General features: G+C 44.5%; 1 protein-coding gene across 2 annotated transcripts in view; it reads right to left on the reverse strand.

Annotated features, from left to right (window-relative positions):
- The window catches only part of GPM6A (glycoprotein M6A), a 456,304-nt gene that overhangs the window by 73,135 nt on the left and 362,755 nt on the right, over positions 1-20,414 (reverse strand). For both annotated transcript variants that reach the window (XM_040418684.1, XM_040418683.1), the window contains exon 2: positions 15,429-15,621. In XM_040418684.1, the coding sequence (XP_040274618.1) occupies positions 15,429-15,621 (193 nt within the window). The remainder of the gene's footprint in view (positions 1-15,428; positions 15,622-20,414) is intronic.

Genomic DNA, 20,414 nt, shown 5'->3' on the forward strand with positions numbered 1-20,414 from the left:
TTGTTTTTAAATGTGTTTGTTGTCGTTGTCCTAGTGATGATGCCGAGCGCAGCATAAAGAGCAACACATGGGAGGCCAGACGAAGCGTGACTGAGCACGAAACGGCCATTGCCTGTCACTGAGTAGATGCCCGCACCAGCGACTATGTTTGAAAGAGAAATAAAAAAACTGCAAAAAGATCCTGTGAATACCGCATTTATTATTATTTTCTCACAAGACAAACAGATTAGAATAGGACCTGCTCTATAATTTGTGAAACAGCAACATAGATCTGCGAAATATATAGATGTGTGCATGACTGTATAGAATTTTCTGTGTGCTATTTTCAAAAATATTTGATTAGGACACTGGAAAAAAACAATACAGTTGTGTGCATGAGTACTTAAAAGAATTTCCTGGTAAAAATAATTTTTTAACAGAGCCGGTGTTTAGTGTGGTGGGGGGCATAGTTACCCCTAAGAAAACTCACCTTTCAACACAAAATATAGAGAGATTAACCTTTATAAAGATTTAATCAGGTGTGGACCAGCCAGGATTTCCACACACTAGTGCCTGATACAATAGACTAGATCATTCTGGCACTAATGTTCTGACTGCAGTGTGCTGCCACACCAGAACTGTGTGAAAAATGGCCTGTTACTTCTGGCCATCAGTGATGAGCGGCAGGGGCAATATTCAAATTTGCGATATTTCGAGAATATTTGGGTGAATATTCATCATATATTTGCGAATTAAAGAATTCGTTATCTCCAGTCACTATTTACTTGATTGCAAAAATCGGCAATCGGAAAATTCGCAATACGAAAATTTGTGAACAACATTACTCCTAAAATCAAAGATATTGCAGCCTTCTCATTGGCCCACAAGCAATGAGCAGTGAGGGATCATGGGTACTGATGAAAAAAAATCTATAATATTTACGATTACGAAGATATAGCACTATATTCTAGATATTCTCGAATTCTCGAAGTGCCAATATTCGCGATCAAAATTTTCGATTTGAATATTCGCGATCAACACTACTGGCCACGTGCTTCAGCCACTATCTGATGCTGCCACCCGCCTGATGCCACACACCTGCTGCCTCTGCTGCCATCTTCTCCTACTTCTCCTTCTCCCCACTCTGTGACTAGACCACTATGTTGACTCTTCTCGCTGTTTCCACCCTAGCCACTCTGTAACTGGGCCACTATGTTGACGCCTCTTGCTGTTGTCACCCTCCCCGCTCTGTGACTGGGCCACTATGTTGACTTCTCTCGCTGTTGTCACCCTCCCCACTCAGTGACTGGGTCACTGTGCTGACTCCTTTATGCTGTTGCCACCCTCACCACTCTGTGACTGGGCCACTGTGTTGACTCCTCATGCTGCTGCCACTCTTTGACTTGGCCAATAGTGTTCCTGTTTGTCCTTGTTTGCATCACCGTTTATTTTACCCTTCTTCTTACCTGTCAGAAGAACCGAAAAATAAAAAACACAATGGATCCAGTCTTTGGAGCATCCATAAGGCCTCTATCACATGGTCAGTATTTTGCTTTGGGATTTGATCATGATTCGGAAGCCAAAAGCAGGAGTGGGTGCAAAACACAGAAGATCAATACTGATCAAATACTTACCAAATACTGACTGTGTGATAGAGGTAATTAAATTTCTGCATGCATGTCTAATTTTCCATTTGAAAAAAAACTATATCAGAATCAAATGGCCAAAACTCATGGCCTCCATCACACGATCAGAATTTTGCATCAGGATTCGATCATGATTTGGAAGCCAAAAGCAGGAGTGGGTCCAAAACACAGAAGACATGCAAATATTCCCATTACATGTCATCTCTGTTTTGGACCCACTCCTGCTTTTGCCTTACCAATACTGATCAATTACTTACCAAATACTAACCGTGTGAAGGCGAATGCTCAAAAGACAGGATTCAGGGTTTTTTTTACGTTTTTCTTCTGCTGAAACCCACCCCACTCTGTCATGGGGCCACTACATGTATCAGTGGCTAACAAAATAGGTTATCTAGCAATCTATGTGGAAGCAGCAGATGGTGTAAAATAAGACAGCTTTTTCCCACTATAGAATCTTGGGCCACTGCACAGTTAGGTACATTATACCTGACACTAACATTGACCTGTAAGGCTGCGTTCACACTTCAGTTATTTGGTCAGTTAATTCCAGCAGTTACTATATGGTGAGCCAAAATCAGGAGCCAATACTACTCTCAGATAAGGTATCATAAAAAGATCTGAATCTGTTCTGTGTTTTGACGCCTGTCATCTGCCTGTCATACTGACTGGTAAATGTTTCACTACCAGGAAGGACTAGCTATGCATGTTGCTGCAATGCACAGTGATGTAAACCAAGACACACTCTCCCTGCATTCCAGGATATAGCTGATTTAACGCACTTCATGATGAATTAATTCACAACTAAGCAAATTTTTTGAAAAGTTTGGCGAAGCGTCCGAATCAAATTTTTGAAAACTTTGCTTATTATTTTTACACACAAATTACAATGGCATAAAATAACAATGAGTTTTACTCATCTTACCAATTACCTACCACCAAAAAGTGCATCTTTTTTTCCCCTCCAATCACTGTTAACTGGGCTTCAGCAATGTCATGTCATCTTGACATGGGCTGCTGCAGCTAATATTTTGCCACTACAGCCAGTGATAGGAGACTCCACATCATTGCTGGAGCCCTGTAAATGATGACCAGGAATGGACCAGGAAAGCATAGGCTCAACTAAAATATATCCAAGGATTATAAATATCCAATAGTGTTGGGCGAGCATGCTCGGCAGAACACCATTTTCACTCGAGCATCCTGATGCTCGGCACCGCGTGTGCTCGAGCGTGATGCTCAAGTCTCCTCCCTGCACGTTTATTGGCTGCTACGCAACCAATAAACGTGCGGGGCAGTACTGGCCCACACTGTAATGCCGTAGTCATGATGGTTACCGGCATTACAGTGATTGGCTGACCGAAAAGCGTCATGAGGTGCTATATAGCACCCGATGACACGTGGTTCAGCTCAGTCTTAGTCAGGGATAGCTGCCGCAGAAGGGACGGATAGTGTAGGGACAGGAATTGTTTAGTGTTGAAAGGTGTTATATTGGCTGCAATATATATTATTAGCGCAACCTGCGCTAAATTGCATGCAATTGTTTGGCCGCTGCTGACAGTGACACAACTTCTGCTACATCTGTTGTGTTACATTAGCGCATACTAAATATCTGTGACATTCAGCGCAATTGTTTGGCCTCTGGTGACGGTGACATTAGCTGCGCTACATCTCCTGTATAATGTTTGTGGATCCTAAATATCTGTGGCATTCAGTGTAATTTTCTCATAGCCGCTGGTGACAGTGACATTACCTGCGCTATATTTCCTGTATAACGTTTGAGCATCCTAAATATCTGTGACATTCAGTCAAATTTTTTCGCTGGTGACACCGACATTACCTGCGCTACATCCCCTGTATAACGTTTGCGCATCCAAAATATCTGTGACATTCAGTCAAATTTTTTCACTGCTGGTGACAGCGGCATTACCTGCGCTACATCTCCTGTATAACATTTGCGCATTCTAAATATCTGTGACATTCAGTCTAATGTATGTGGGCATACACTTACAAAACATGCGCTATTGTACGTGTGACATACTTGCAAGCATATATACCATTTAATATGCTGAAGGCGAGCAGTAAGGGATAGGGAAGTGGCCGTGCGGCTGATGGTGCATGCAGAGGCCGTGGCCCTGGGTGTGGTGAAACTGTGCCTGCTGCCAGAGCACAAGAAACAAACTCACCCACGATACCTAGCTTCATGTCCCAGTTTGCAGGCCGGAGCAGGACACCACTCTCGAAGTTGCACCAGTGCGACCAGGTGGTCGATTGGATTGCAGCAGATAATGCTTCCATTCGGTTAAACACCACCCTGTCTTCCACAAAGTCCAGTCTCAGTAGCCAAGAGTCTGGTCAACAGAATCCTCACCCTGATCCTCCTTCCTCCCACCATGGAGAGTCTTGGCAAGTCTTGATCCCAAACTCGGATATTCCAAGGAGCTTTTTTCAGCACAATTCCTTGATTTGGGCCTCTCACTAAGCCAGATTGAAGAGGGACATGATGAGATCTTGTGCACTGATTACCAAACTCTTGAGCATTCACAGTCAGAAAAAGATGACGGTAGAGAACGGCAATTAGTGTTTCACAAGGTGATGATGATGATGATGAGACACAGTTGCCGTTAAGTCAACGGCAATTAGTGTGTCAAGAGGTTGATGATGAGGATGATACACAGCTGTCAGTAAGTGAGGTTCTTGTTAGGTCTACAAGTTAGGAGGATGACCAGAGTGAGGAAGTTGGACAATTAAATCACTGAACCAAACTGGGAAGGTGGCAAGCCAAGCGAGGACAGCAGTACAGAGGGGGAGGGATCCGCAGAACCACAACAGGCTGGAAGAGGCAGTGTGGTGGCAAAAGGGAGAAGACGGGCCACACCAAACAGGCCCGCAACTTTTGCCCGGAGCACCCCCTTGCGGCAATCTCCCTTGCCAAGGGGTAGGTGTTCCGCAGTCTGGCACTTTTTTGAGGAATGTGTTGAGGATAAAAGAATTGTCATTTGTAATCTGTGCTGTACCATAATGAGCAGGGGTGTGAACACTAGCAACCTCACCACCACCAGCATGATCCGCCACATGGCATCAAAGCACCCTTATAGGTGGGCCGAACACATGGGTCTACAATCAGTGTCTGTGGGTCACACTACTGCCTCCTCTTCCCCTGTGTTACGTGCTGGCCAATCCCCTGTTCAAGATGCAGGCCCGGATGCTTCCCGCCTTGCACCTGGACCTTCACAAGCAAAATCAGCTAGCACATCCACTTCTGTGTCCAAGTGCAGTGTACAGATATCTATACCCCAGGCGTTTGAAAGAAAGCCCAAATACCCAGCCACACCAAACCACAGGCTATACCACTAAATGCGCACCTTTCCAAATTGCTGGCCCTGGAAATGTTGCTATTTAGGCTTGTGGACACTGAGGCTTTCCACAGCCTGATGGCGGCGGCCATCCCTCGTTACTCAGTCCCCAGCCACCAGCATGTGTCTCGTAACATCACCCGTGCCCTGACCAACACAGTTATTGGGAAGGTCCATTTAATGACTGACACACGGACAAGTGCTTTTGGCCAGGGAAGCTACATTTCCCTGTAAGCACACAGGGTGAACGTTGTGAAGACTGGGAGCGAGTTGGACCCTGGGATGGCACAGATGCTACCGACGCCAAGGATTGCGGGCCCTACTTCCATCAGGATTTCCGCCACCACCTACATTAGTGGCTGCAACACCCCCTTCTCCTCCTCCTCTACTTCCACCTCTGAATCCTCATCTTGCAGCACCAGTCAACCATCAGTCAGTAGCCGGAAGCAGTGTATCACTGCAGTGGGGAAGAGTCAACAGGCCGTGCTGAAACTAATTTGCTTAGGTGACAAACAGCACACCGCCGCAGAGCTGTGGCAGGGTATAAGGGACTAGACTCAACTGTTGCTCTCGCCACTCAACCTACAACCAGGCATTGTTGTGTCTGATAATGACCGTAACTTGGTGGTGGCTTTGGAGTTAGGCAAGCTCACACACATACCATGCCTAGCCCACGTGTTCAACTTAGTGCCACATGTTCAACTTCAGCGGTTTCTCAAAACCTACCCAATTTGCCTGAGCTACTGGTGAAAGTGCACCGCGTGTGTGCCCATTTCCGAAAGTCATCTGCAGCAGCGCTTGCAATTGCCAGCTCACCGACTGTTGTGCGATGTGAGCACGTGCTGGAACTCCACGTTCCACATGTTCGCCAGGCTTTGTGAGCAGCAGAGGGAAGTAGTGGAATACCAGCTGCAACATGGTCGTCGCCTTTTCAGTCAGCTTCCGCTCTTCACAAGCGACGAGTGGGCATGGATGTCTGACCTCTGTGTTAATTAGTGTTAGTATATAGCTTGGCCTGCTCCCCCTCACTCACTGAAGCCATCTGGCACCAGGAGAGAGATAGTGTGTGGACTCTCATTGCAGTCCTTGGTGACCTTTTGGCGCCAGGGGTGGTGTGGAGTGGGCCCGGCATGCATGCTGGTAACTGCTTTTCGTGGATATAATGGAGGCCATTTTGGCACCAAAAATTACAGAAATTCAGGCAGATCCAGCATGCATGTGGAACCTGCACTTTCTGAATTATATGATAGCCGTCATGGCACATAACAGGTAAAATTTAGTGTTAGGAACCCGTCTAACTAGAGATCGCCTTGACGAGCGGCAGACGGGCTCAAATAATTTTGTACAAAATGATTTGCCAAGCATCTCTAACTTATTAGTATAGCATTTGCAATTATTATGCAATTTGGTACTTTATTTGATTTGCAGTGAGCTGTTGCATTGCATGTTTTGTTTAACAGTCTGACCTCTGTGAGGTTTTACGCAACTTTGAGGAATCAACACAGATGGTGAGCGCGATGCCGCTATTATCAGCGTAACCATCCCACTTCTGTGTCTACTGAAAGCAGGCACTCACCCCTAATGTTTTAGAAGGTCAGCTCAGCAGCAGACCCTCACTCCTACTGTTTTAGTCACCAGCGGGCCCTCGCCCATAATGTTATAGATGGTCAGATCAGCAGCAGGCACTCGCCCCTAATGTTTTAGATGGTCAGATCAGCAGCAGGCACTCGACCCTAAGTTTTAGAGGGTCGGCTCAGCAGCAGACCCGCAGCAGACCCTCACCCCTAAAGTCTTAGATGGTCAGATCAGCAGCAGACCCTCACCCTAATGTTTTAGATTGTTAGATCAGCAGCAGGCCCTCGCCACTAATGTTTTAGAGAGTCACCAGCAGGCCGTTGCTCCTAATGTTTTTGAGGGTCACCAGCAGGCCATCAATCATAATTTTTCAAGGGTGTGTTTTATGCCCTCCTTTATGTGTAATAAAGGGTGTATTGGAGTGCCGGTTCCTTGTAATTTGTGGCAGCCCTTTCACTGCCCAGAGTGTAGGAGTCCCACCACCTGAACAATTGTACCACAATGTGAACGAGGCCCTCCTTTATGTGACATACAGGTTGTATCAGAGTGCCTCTTCCTTGTAATTTTTGCACTTTATATACAAGTAAATATACAGGAAAGAATGTTTCCTAACAATTTTTCCTCTAAAATCGATTTTATCTTCGGTTTTGTGCATATTATTTTCAGTCTGTAAAAGGACAACATCATTCCCAGCAGCGACCTGGGAGTCCAAGATGCATCCAAACATCCTCCCCATGCTGTTCCCGAACCATTTCAGTGGTGTTTCTATCAATTTCTGACCTTTTCCAGTGAACCAGACACCCTCCCTCTTCAGAGCAGGGGGTGGCTGGTTTAATGCTCGGGTTCTCCCCTTGACTTCCATTGTGCTCAGGTGCTCTGTAGAGCACCCGAGCATCTCAAAGTGTTATACTCGAGCACCAGAGCACTTTGGTGCTTGATCAACACTAGGATCCAACACATATTAATACTGATATCGCCTTGTGCTCCTTTGTCTCGTTCTCACAACCGAAAACAACCGCCAGAAGTACAATCGGGAAATCCTTGGTGTAGTGTGCGTCGATGTGTGCGCAATTCCTCCAAAATAACATCACAGAAACGTTCTCAAATAGGTTCCAATAATGTGCCTGCTTCCAACGGCTAGGCGTGGTTTATTTATACCAGAAGATAGGAGGCGGTCTTACAATCATGACCAATGAGGAGACAGGTTATGGTATGAAGTGTTTGGCTGGAAGGCGGTCTTACAATCATGACCAATGAGGAGACAGGTTATGGTATGAAGTGATTGGCTAGCAAGATGTGAATGATCGCGCGAACGTATGTTCGCACACTTATTCGCGCCCTTTCCGTTGCCACGCTTATCCTTGTGGATGAAGAAACATTTGTTCAACAGTCCCCATCCCTCCCTCCTCAGCCGGCGCCATGACACTGGTATCCTGCAGCAATACCAGGCCGGGCACAAATCAGCTACAGGTCGGGACAACCAGACCATCGTGCGAAAGTCTCTGCGCAGATGCGAACACGAATCTGCGCATCTCCATAGGATAGATACCGTGTGATGAATACCTATACACTTTGGAGACAAGAACATAGAAGCCAAAAAGGTAGCTATTATTGGATCCTTGGAGACAAGGAACCCAGTCCTGGTTTGTCATATCCCTTTCATTATTGGGTTGTGGGAACCTCTGCAAAAAGTCCATATGTACAGACATGGTATTAGCAAATGAGGGTAGAAAACTCTTCCAAGGGTAACTAAAAGAGAGTGAAGGGATAAATCATCATTTTATCAAGGGTGCCAGTCTCTTGTGTTGGCAACAGAAATATAAATAAAGCTGCATAAACCCGTCAATGATATAAAGTGCAAATTGATGCAACAAAAAAAGCAAAGTAACAACATTTGTTGACATGATCCGGTTTATTTTGAGCCATTATGTGAGATAAGCATCTTTCAACTTCAACTTTCAAGGCAAACTTAAAACTGAGAATGTTAGGAGCAAGTCTAATGGACCGGGGCAGTGAGAATTTCACAGAACAGGTACAGTGTAGGAGAAGAAATATCAATACGACTAATCTGCCAGCAGCATGTTATAGAGGAGCTGAGCAGATTGGTGTACAGTATACAGTAGTTTTGTATAGGAGTCCAGTGAGTGGTGAATGACAACATTTACTTAAAGGGTAACTGTCATATTTTATTTTATTTTTTTATGTAATTGGCTTGGTCTCACTAAGTAAACCTTAGTTTCCTAGTCAATACTTTTCAATAGGTATTGAATTACCTAGTAATTGCAGTTTTGTCTTTGCTCCCCCAGGCATTTCAGTGGTTCAGCTAAAACAGCATTGCTAGGTGTCCTCCGTCTCCTATCTTGTATATACAGAAGACGGAGGACTTAGTAGTGGGCAGTCCTGAATGCTAAGTGCGCGCTCCAGTCGGATCGCGGAAGTGACTTGCTTCTAGAGCGATGTAATTCCCGCTCTAGGGACTAATAAAGCGCCAAGCTACAACAGCCTCTAGTTAACACGGCCTTTTCTATTAGACCAGGTACCCAGCCACAAGTCAAAATGAATTAAATAGACATAAATATTAACCTCTGCACTGCTGTTTTATTTAAGTAAATGAAATAACTCCCAACAAACTGCCAGTACATAATGCAGAGGATAATATGTATGCGCTCTCAGGAGGAAGAGGGTGTGTAACTGTGGAGAAAACCAATTGGTTGGGGTGACGCTGCCCGTTCCCGAGATGAGCCTAAGTAATTATGGGAAGTTAGGGAGGGCGGTCTTAGCCTCGGGGTAAGGGCATCAGCAGCCATCTTGAGAAGATTCTCAGAAAGAAGTCTTTTGAGGAGTGGTTGCTATGGACAGAATCTTATTAAACAAGTGGTATGTGAACACAATAATTAGTGATTATGGATTATCACTGCAGCAGCAACAACATATATGAAAATTGAATTTTGATTGAAAATATAACAATTACACTTTAATGAGCGTCTATGCAGAAATAGGTGCTATTTATTAAATTAGACATTCCTAAACTAAACCTAGAAATTAATGATAAAAGTAAAAAAAAGAAATATAATTGTCCTCATTGTTTGTCAATCTACAGTGTTTTATGCATGTTCCTGACAGTCTTGTAGAAACCCTACAGGTGTTAAAGGGGTTACAAATGCTATTGGAACATCTAATTGCATGGGTGTGATATACCTATAATATATTTTCTATATAGTGCATTTGAACTGTGCAGCAGTTGTATGTGGTTCTGCTGCGATACCGCAGCTATATAGAGGGACAAACGCTATTTGAACAACTAATTGTAACGGGTGTGATATACCAGTTGCCCCCCCAAAAAACTGATGTAGGGGTGTGTTATACCTGCTTCCACAAAAGACTGATTAAGGTGTGTTATACCTGCTTCCACCAAATTTTGATTGAGGCCTGCAATATACAGTACAGACCAAAAGTTTGGACACACCTTCTCATTCAAAGAGTTTTCTTTATTTTCATGACTATGAAGGCATCAAAACTATGAATTAACACATGTGGAATTATATACATAACAAACAAGTGTGAAACAACTGAAAATATGTCATATTCTAGGTTCTTCAAAGTAGCCACATTTTTCTTTGATTACTGCTTTGCACACTCTTGGCATTCTCTTGATGAGCTTAAAGAGGTAGTCCCCTGAAATGGTTTTCACTTCACAGGTGTGCCCTGTCAAGTTTAATAAGTGGGATTTCTTGCCTTATAAATGAGGTTGGGACCATCAGTTGCGTTGAGGATAAGTCAGGTGGATACACAGCTGATAGTCCTACTGAATAGACTGTTTGAATTTGTATTATGGCAAGAAAAAATAAGCTAAGTAAAGAAAAACGAGTGGCCATCATTACTTTAAGAAATGAAAGTCAGCCAGTCAGCCGAAAAATTGGGAAAACTTTGAAATTAAGGGCTATTTGACCATGAAGGAGAGTGATGGGGTGCTGCGCCAGATGACCTGGCCTCCACAGTCACCGGACCTGAACCCAATCGAGATGGTTTGGGGTGAGCTGGACCGCAGAGTGAAGGCAAAAGGGCCAACAAGTGCTATGCATCTCTGGGAACTTCTTCAAGACTGTTGGAAGACCTACTTTGAAGAACCTAGAATATGACATATTTTCAGTTGTTTCACACTTGTTTGTTATGTATATAATTCCACATGTGTTAATTCATAGTTTTGATGCCTTAATAGTCATGAAAATAAAGAAAACTCTTTGATTGAGAAGGTGTGTCCAAACTTTTGGTCTGTACTGTACCTGACTCACAAATACCGCTCTTCTCTAGGGACTTAGGCACAGGGTCATTTAAAAAAAATGACAGGCAGAGGAAGAGGCAGGCCGTTCCGCAGGGATGGTAGGGGTTGGGCAGGTGCACCAGGACGGAGCCTAAGTGGGAAGCTGGAGAAGGCGCGTGCGATTACTTCAAAGGACGCACGAGAGTTGGTTAAGTGGCTCACTCACCCTTCCGCTTCTGCACCCTCCTCATCCTCTGTATCTGCACCCTCCTCACTTTTAGCTGTGTGCACCCCCAAATCCACCACCACCACCATAACCCCTCCACACGAGTCAGAGGAATTATTTTCCCATCCATTCCCAAACCTTACCGATGTGCAGAAATTCTTGACATCGGATGAGGAAGAGGAGGTAGCAACGGCCGCCACCCAGGGTCTGACAACAGTTCCCAGATCAGCCCAAGGAGGGAGGTCCCCGTTGTTGCTGCCTACTACGAGATCTCAAATGTCAGTGGTGGTGAAGGTGAGGATGATGACGTGTTGATGGACTTAACGTGGGTTCCCACAAGAGAGGAAAAGGAGGGGAGTTCAGAGGGAGAGACGGAGCAGCAGAGAGGGAGGAGAAGGAGGAAAAGCAGGCACAGCTCGCAGGGCACAGGAGGCAAAAATCAGCAAATGTATCTGGCCATCCACCATGCACGGTCCCTTCTGGAGCTTTCAGGACGCTGGCACATGTCTCTGCTGTGTGGGCTTTTTTTAACGTGTCAGCTGCTGACAATAGTGTTGCCATCTGCAGCCTGTGCTGTCAACGCATAAGTCGCGGTAAGTCCAACACTCACCTAAGGACGACTGCCTTAAGAAGGCACCTGGCCTCCCATCACCGAGCCCAGTGGGGGCAACGCCGTCAGAACCCACAAAGCCACACTCCGGGCGCTCCACGTCCTGCCTCTTCTCTTTCTCCTTCTCCTCTCATTTGTCCTTCACTCCACCTTCCACCGTGCCATTGTTGCGTTCATCTAGCATAAGGCAGGGTTTTGTAGCCCAAATGTTCGAGTGAAAAAAGATGATGACGCCAGATAATCCTCTTGCCCAACGGCTAACCGCTGGCTTGCCGGAACTGCTAGCCCGCCAACTACTGCCATATAAACTGGTGGACTCAGAGGCCTTTAGAAAATTTGTGGCCATTGGCACACCGCAATGGATGATCCCCGGAATAAAATATTTCTCCCAGAAGTGCATCCCAGAGCTATATGGCCAGGTTCAGCGGCAAGTGAATATATATCTGGCACACAGTGTCGGTGCCAAGATACATCTGACCACAGACACGTGGTCTAGCAAACACGGGCAGTTTAGGTGCATAACTTTTACTGCCCACTGGGCCGTCAAGCATGTAACCTGTGTCTCCTGTGTGGATTTGGTGTTACCGCCACGGATTGCATGAAGGTCTGCCTCTTCTTCTCCTCCTCCTACTCCATCCTCCGTCTACTCCTCGGCTGACTCCTCCTTTTGCACTGCTACCGCCTCTTCTGCTGCGCCCCCCAAGCTCCCCAGAACCTATTCGACGTCCCAGGTGAGACGTTGCCATGCTGTGCTGCGAATGTTGTGCCTGGAAGCCAAGAGCCACACGGGTCCTGCACTGCTTTTAGCTCTGCGGTCACAGGCTGATCAGTGGCTAACCCGCTCAATTTGACAGTTGGTAAAGTGGTGTGCGACAACGGTGCCAATCTGCTGAGCACGCCGAAACAGGGCAAAATGACACATGTGCCGTGCATGGCCCACGTCCTAAACTTAGTCGTGCAGGCCAGGAAAATCTCTGGCCATTTTTGAAGATCTTACAAGGCCATGGCTTGCTTTGCTGACGTTCAGCGGCGACACCACTTGCCCGTCAGACGTCTGGTTTGTGACAGCCTGACGCGCTGGAACTCCACCTTGCATATGCTTGATAGGCTGCTCCAGCAGCAACCAGCCGTTAACGACTACATGTACGAACTCTGCAGCAGGACGGGATCTGGGGAGCTTGGTTTGTTTTCACTGCACCAGTGGCTGCTGATGCGCGAAGCATGCAGACTTCTGCAGCCATTTGATGAGATCACCAAACTGGTCAGTCTCAGCCAGGGTGCCATCAGTGACATCGTAACTTACGCCTTCTTTCTGGAGCGTGCATTGCGTCATGTCATTGATCAAGCTGTCGAGGAGCAGGAGCAGGAAGATGAGGAAGTCGCAATGGTGAATGAATTCCCAAGGGGGGCTACTCCATCTGAGACAAGTCAGCAGGAGTCTGAAGAGGAGTCAGAGGAGGATGGTGGCTGGGGGGAGGAGGAGGAGCAAGAAGAGCAGGCTTTGAGGGGGACTTTAAACTTTTCGGGGATCCATAGTGTTGTCCGTGGCTGGGAGGAGGACACAGAGGACGACATTCTCCTGGGCGATGAGCAGGAGCCAGGGCACTCCACCACTTCCAATTTAGTGCAAATGGGGGCCTTCATGCTCCAGTGTCTGCAGAAGGACCCGTATAAAAAGCATAAAGGGCAACGACCAGTACTGGGTGGCAACATACTTAGACCCCCAGTACAAACACAAAATGGCGGACATGTTACCAGCATCACAGAGGGCTGGCAGAATGCAGCATTTCCAGGCCTTGCTGCGAAAGATGATGCATTCTTCTGTTGCGGGCGCTGGCAAAGGAATTTCCACCCACAGCAAAACTGGTGTGGGTACCAATCCTACCGCACATGCAAGAAGAGGGCGGTTTGAAGATGTGTTGGTCACTTCGGATATGAGATCATTCTTGCAGCCAGCCCATCGACAGCCGCCCTCCGGATTCAGCCTCAGTGAACGCCTAGACGGACAGGTGTCCAACGACATCGGGTTAACGGCCAATGTGGACGCTCTGAGAAGCGAGGAACCCCTGGACTATTGGGTGTGCAGGCTTGAGGCCAGAGCTGGCACAATTTGCCATGGAACTCTTGGCTTGCCCCTTGTCGAGTGTCCTGTCTGAAAGGACGTTTAGCGCAGCAGGGGGGATCGTGACCGATAAACGCACTCGCCTAGCTCGCGACAATGTGGACTACCTCACATTTCTAAAAATGAATGAGGCATGGATCTGGGAGGAATTCAACACCTGTGATGACCACGTGTAATTGAATATCCTCATGCCAGCCCACACATATCTGCCACCACCCAGAACAAAGAATGGTCCTTGTCTTATGTATATACAGCGGCATAAAAGGCCTTTTCTGTCAGGTAAATGCCTAATTTTTGGGGCTGGTACACGGATATCCAGACGAGATCACCTTCACTGGTTACTAGCAAGGAATAAGCTCAAAGCTGAGGCAAGGAGGTGGAACCACAGCCCAGCTAAATAGGGAGACAGCAACTTAACCAGCACCTGGACAGGGGCAGGAGGAAAGCATTAACTCTCTCAGTGCTGAAGAAAAGTTCACAGAGCTCTAATCCTAATTCACACAAGGAGAGTAGAGCGATGTCCGCGACTGCCCAAGACAGCAAGACCGGAGTTCATGAGGAGACATGAAGTACAGAGAGGACGGGCAGGACAGACTGTGGTAATCTGGGGCTGTGGTTATAAAGACTGCAGACAAGTGCTGCTGCTCATTATCCACATCCCCACTTCCTCTCTGTACATCATGTCTCCTTATGAACTCCATTCCAACAGAGATTCAGCTGAAGATATTATCAGCTGTGTTCAGGACCATAATCCCTGACAAGCAGAGAAGAGAAGAGGATGAGGAAGATCTTTATGTCAGGGTTGTGAAGTAACTTGTCCTGCTGTGGGTTAGGACAGGTTTTGTATGTACTAATAAGACGGCAGACATTTTATTTCACCTAATGATTTCTCCCCACACAAAACGAGCCATTATAACTAATGAAAGTTATTTGGGAATATATTTATAATAAAGTAATATTTAAGTATTTTCAGTAATTGTATTTGTTTAATTTCCAGAGAACCCCTTTAATGTCCCTCTCATCACTTCTGTCATGGAAGTTTGGGTTTAGTACCTTTTTTGTTTGGTGATGTGATTTCTTTATATACTCCTCATTTTTAATTCTAACATGAGACAAAGGTATACAAAGAGAAAGGAGGAGATAAAAGGAGGAAGTGTATTTTTTGTGCATTTTCTGTGTTTAGTGTTCTTTTAAGCCCAGAAAGAGCAGGTCTTAGAACAAAAAACTCTGCCTTTTTGCCATGTCCATGGGTTGTATCTAGTGTCACATCTCATACAAGTGCATGAAAATACAATGCAATGTCAGACATAGCCAATGGACAAGGGTGGTGCTATTTCTGGAAAACATCTCTCCATTTTTCTAATCTTATAAAGCCTTCTTCTCACTTAATATTATGGCAATTATGTGTTGTATCTGTGGAACTGCTAAAGTAGTCTTTTTTTTCAGCTGTTATTCCAACGTAGCCCCGGGAACAGATATAATGCCAGAGGGATACAAACAGTGTCAGTGCAACATATTGCATATTATACAGTAGCTTCAAAGTAATAATAACAGAAGCAGTGGAAATGTACATAGAAGCATGGGTTGAAAATATTCATCTGTGCATTTATGGAACATCTTTAGATACATTTGTTAAATTGTAATACTATGACTCACATGGTAAAGACGTCAAGCGTGTCCCCGGCAGTTCTTGCCACTTCAAAATAGGACTGCAGAATGTTGACAGTGCCTGATAGAGCCTCGTGACCACAGCCACAGAACAGTGCAACCCCGGCATAGAGCAAGATCGTGGCAATCAATGATGCATATGGAATCCCTCCAAGGCATTTTATGCAGCATTCAAAGCAACCTTCAAACAAAACAGAGATACAAGGTGAAATGACCTGAAAGAAAATGAAATCTGAATGTACACAAACATATAAATGTCAGAGATAAAAAGAATGTTTCATTGATCTTAATTATGACCTTCATTTTTTTTTTTTACTTTATTTACTTTCTCTAAAACATTTCAATTAATTTGCACTGTATATATATATATATATATATATATATATATATATATATACACACACACAAACACACACACACACACATTTAGAGTACATAGTTTTGACTGGTTACGATAACATGCACTCCTGCACACAAAATACAACTATGTCAAATGACAAACTTAAATAGCATTGGCAAACTCATATTTGCAACATATGTAATCAGGGCTGGCCCACCAGAGTATCAGAATTTCCTCTGGTGGGCCAAGCTCTGAAGCCATAATTGGCTCCAAAGATCAAGGAAGGTAAAAAAAATTCAGAGCTGTGTTTCACGCTAATTTAAGAAGTCACACTTGGTGCAATCTTACTCCAGTAAAGGATTGGCATAAAAAGTGGAGTACCATCTCAACAAGTGACAAAGACATTTGATAAATCTGGTGCAATTTATGGTAATGCACTGGGGGAGATTTATCATGAGTAGAAATTTTGAAGTCAGTTTTGCAGATTTGCTGTAATATGCACAAAATGTATAAAATATTGCAGAAGGTTTGATAAATGTGTGCATCTTTAAGTCTAACACCTCTGCCTTAAGTTGTTACTACATTATCTATGCCAATCTGTTGATAAGTGTGGCTTAAAGTAGTTGTCTTATCTCCAACAATGGGGGCATATCACTAGATAGCTCGGCTCCAATGGAAATAGCCGAGCCAGCACTCGGATATTTTCAGCGGCCCCATAAAAAATGAATATGCGCCCTCTAACACTTTTGGGACTCCGTTTAGGAGATAGATACAGGTCCCAGCAGTGGAACCCACACCTATCAGACAATGGGGCATATCCTAGCAATATGCCCCCATTGTGCGAGATGAGACAACCCCTTTAACTCAGCTCATTTATAAAAAATAAAAATGTTACTTATGAAGAAAAATGTTGTTTGGAAAGAGTGGTGCAAAAATGAAAAAAGAATAAGCACGTATAAGCCCAAAAAGTCACAAAGCCCTACTTCACAACTTTTTGAACCCAGAATTCTGGAGTGCAGGGCATGATAAATTCCACTCGTAATTAATTCCCCCTTTATTTGTAATATACTCTCATATATTTAGAGCATATTTAGCATTCAGTTATATTTTCTTTTTTATTCTTGGACCAAAGACACATGTACCATAGAGGAGGCCAATGCAGCTGTTTTAGGTCCTTGGAGAAAAGAGGTCCAGACCTGGCTGGTCCAATGTAGTTTTTTGGCGAGAACTTGTGCAGCACTGCCTGTCTACAACTGCATTGTTAGCCAATAAGAATCGAGGCATTGATGTCGAAGGGAATTGAACACCAGGTACTTCTATCCTAGGTGGCAAAATGTGACATAATGGAGTGCCCAGTTTAATCTGTGCTATGGGCCTGTGCTCTTATGTATACTGCTATCTTGGACAATAATTCAACATGGAAATATGGATGAATTAAAGAGATAAAGCAAAATATGCAATTACTGAAATCATATCATCCTTGTGTTTCTTTTTAAAAGAACTTGTAATATTTTTTATGGATTTCATGTGTAAAATATATAGTTTGATAAAAATCCAAAAATGTTTGTAAGCATATCTTCATCAAAGTGAACACTGGTTGTTATGGCAGGAAACCTAGGAAGAAGGAGATTTTCATAGCATTTTGTAGATATGGCAAGATTACAATAATTAGAAATTAAATAGCACCCAAGAAAAAGTCATCAGATAACAGCTACTATTACTTTGATTTCATAGTGGATTTAGTATCCAGCTAATTTAATTGCTTCCATTACTACAATCCACTGTTAGTAACAATACACAGCATGTGCTCACCTAGGAAATAATTACATGTTCCTGGAATCTACATTTCTCCAATACTGCAGCCCGAGCCAAATGCAGCAGCTGCAGAGCTGTGTGCTCAGTGTAGTACAAAACATTCCGAGATTGCCAGATGGTGTAGGGTGGGCATACGACGATTTCATCACACATATTTCAACTACTGTACTCTGACCAGATAATATCATGAAATGATCAGGCTTACTACAGAATCTTCATGTTAAATGGACTCTTCCATCAAAAATATTTTTTTATTTTACCTCAAGATTCATCAAATTTTTATTTTTTTTAAGAAAGCTTGGCTGTTTTCATTTTTCCAGTACATTAAATGCAAAATACTGTCCTTCTGTAGCAGTCAGCTGAGATAAACTTCTATATAGACGGGCAATTCATTGTCAGTTTACTGCTGCTGTGAAGGGAAGATTTCATCTGCTAATATAACCCTTACATAAAGGCTGATAATATATGATACAAAAATGCTGATGGTACTGTAATGCCTCTTTAATCTCAATCCAATGTGTGGTCAAAGTTGTCATTTCAAGATGAAAAGAGAAAGTAAGTTCCTAAGCTTTCATAAAGGCTACAACTAGGGATGAGCGAATCGACCTCGAATGAAACATCCGAAGTCGATTTGCATAAAATTTTGTTGCAATACTATACGTAGCATGCGCTCTGTACAGTATTAGAATGTATTGGCTCAGAGGAGCCGAAGCTATTACTTCGCGAAGTCTTGCGAGACTTCGCATCATAACTTCAGAGATTGATTTAGACTGTAAAAAACCCGAACTCAGGTTCGGTTCCAAGTGGTACCCCAGCTGTATCAAGGAAGAAGCATAAAAAGGGTCCTGCTGACAGTCACTGAGCTCCTTACTAGGAACTATGCATGCAATAAGTATTGCATATACCACACAAAAGTCGATTTCTGGACCTCTTTTTGCAGTATACCACTGAATTGCAGTGGGACTCTGTAATCATCTCTGCTTGACCCTGTAAAAGAGCTATATTCATTTGTTTGCCTGTGTACTGATGTCTGCATGTCTCATGGACTCTGATTCCCTTTTGCCTGACCTCAGCCTGTTTCCTGACTATGAATATAGCCTGATCCCTTGGGTTTCTGAACCAGTGTCTCTGACTCTCGTGAGTCAGCTGCCAAATACACTTGGACTATTCCAGAAAAAAGCAACCTGGTGGCTCCCCTGCAGCAAAGACCAGATCCCTGTATAGGGGTTAACGGGTGAAAATCAGTGGACTATCAGGACAATGCCCTCAGGAATAGCCCAAAGTCAAACCAGTTATTTGGCACAGTGGGTCTACACCCACTGCATATTACAACAAGAACTTGTGTTCTCATTTTCCTACTTTGCTTCCATTCAGGAGGCAGCAGAGAACAAGAGTTCACTTTACATACACCTACGTAGATTCAAGGTAAGAGCATTGTATACTTGGTGAATATTGCACTGAGGTAGACAGCCGTAGGAGGTACTTTGGCTGATAACTGTGGGGAAATTGTAGAGATCTATTTGGGAGTACTGTATATGACATTCTTGTTGGTGCACTGCAGGTTTCACTTGTGAGGGTTATGTGGCTGGTGATTTTTACGGGACCAGAGTAATGGGCTCTTCTCTGAAAAATCCCTCTTTTTATCTAAAAAGTAAGTGATACTAACCATAGTGAACCCCTACCACTCCCATTCCAAACTATCCTGGTGCCCCGCCAGTCTATACTTCCTGATCCCTTTCTTCATACAAGTCAATAACAGGCTGAAGAGAGTCACCACTGTAACCAGTGATTGGTTGAGGAGTCGTTTCCTGAACATTAAGAGGAACCAGGAGACTACTGGAAACCATCAGGACAGGAGTGGTGGGAAAATGGCAAGTTGAGTATCAATTGCTATATTATTGTAATGACCGGCGACACGCACATGGAGGGAAAAGGGAAAGCCCTGCCCAAGGGAGAGGGAAAGGTGGTGACCCCTGACTCACCTTGCGGCTGGCACCTGACTGCCCTGACGTCCCTAGACGGGTTCCTCACCCGTGCGGCGATCACGTGCCTAAACCCTGGCTTTCCCTGAAATGAGCCCTAGATAGTGAACGGGCCATTGGGATCGCTAGTCCGCACCACTCACACTAAGAGGGAAACACCAGGGAGAGGACAGACAAAACAGACAAACACATACACCCAGGTGGGCGACCACAGCAGACCATAAAGGTGTAACAGGGATCCGGAGGGTAGCGTTCTGGACCAACAACCAGAGAACGCAGCAACACAGCTCCAGAGGGTCAGAATAGAAGTCCAGGCAGGAAGCTCTATATCTGGCAACCAGAGAAGTGTGAGAGGGGAATATAAGGAGGTTGGGAGTGCTGGACAACGAACAGCTGAGGAGAAGGAGCTACGGATCCCTGAGTGAGCCAAACGGGTTTGCAAAGCAAACCCAGAAAGCTACCACAAGGAAACAGCCCTATCTTACATAGAACGCACAGCCAACCGCTGCAACTTCCTGACCCCGGGTATAACGGAGTCAGGCGTGGTTCTAGACACCCTCGTGACAATTATTTTAGACCTAAGCTGGTCTGCTCTTGCTCAATTATAATTTTATTTTATTTTTTTCAATTCCAATTTATTGATGTAGCTGGTGAGTATAAGGCAATGTTCACATGCCATAGATTTTTCATGAACAAATTTGCTGTTTATTTTTTTTTAGATCTGTGGCAGATATCTAGAATGCTAAATACGTGTAGCTTGCAAATAGTAGATTCTAATGAAAAAATGAGACTGACAACTAGAGTTGAGCGAATCAAATTCAGATTTGCTGTATCCGA

The sequence above is a fragment of the Bufo bufo genome, chromosome 2 (assembly GCF_905171765.1).
Source record: "Bufo bufo chromosome 2, aBufBuf1.1, whole genome shotgun sequence".
NCBI classification, from domain to species: Eukaryota; Metazoa; Chordata; class Amphibia; order Anura; family Bufonidae; genus Bufo; species Bufo bufo.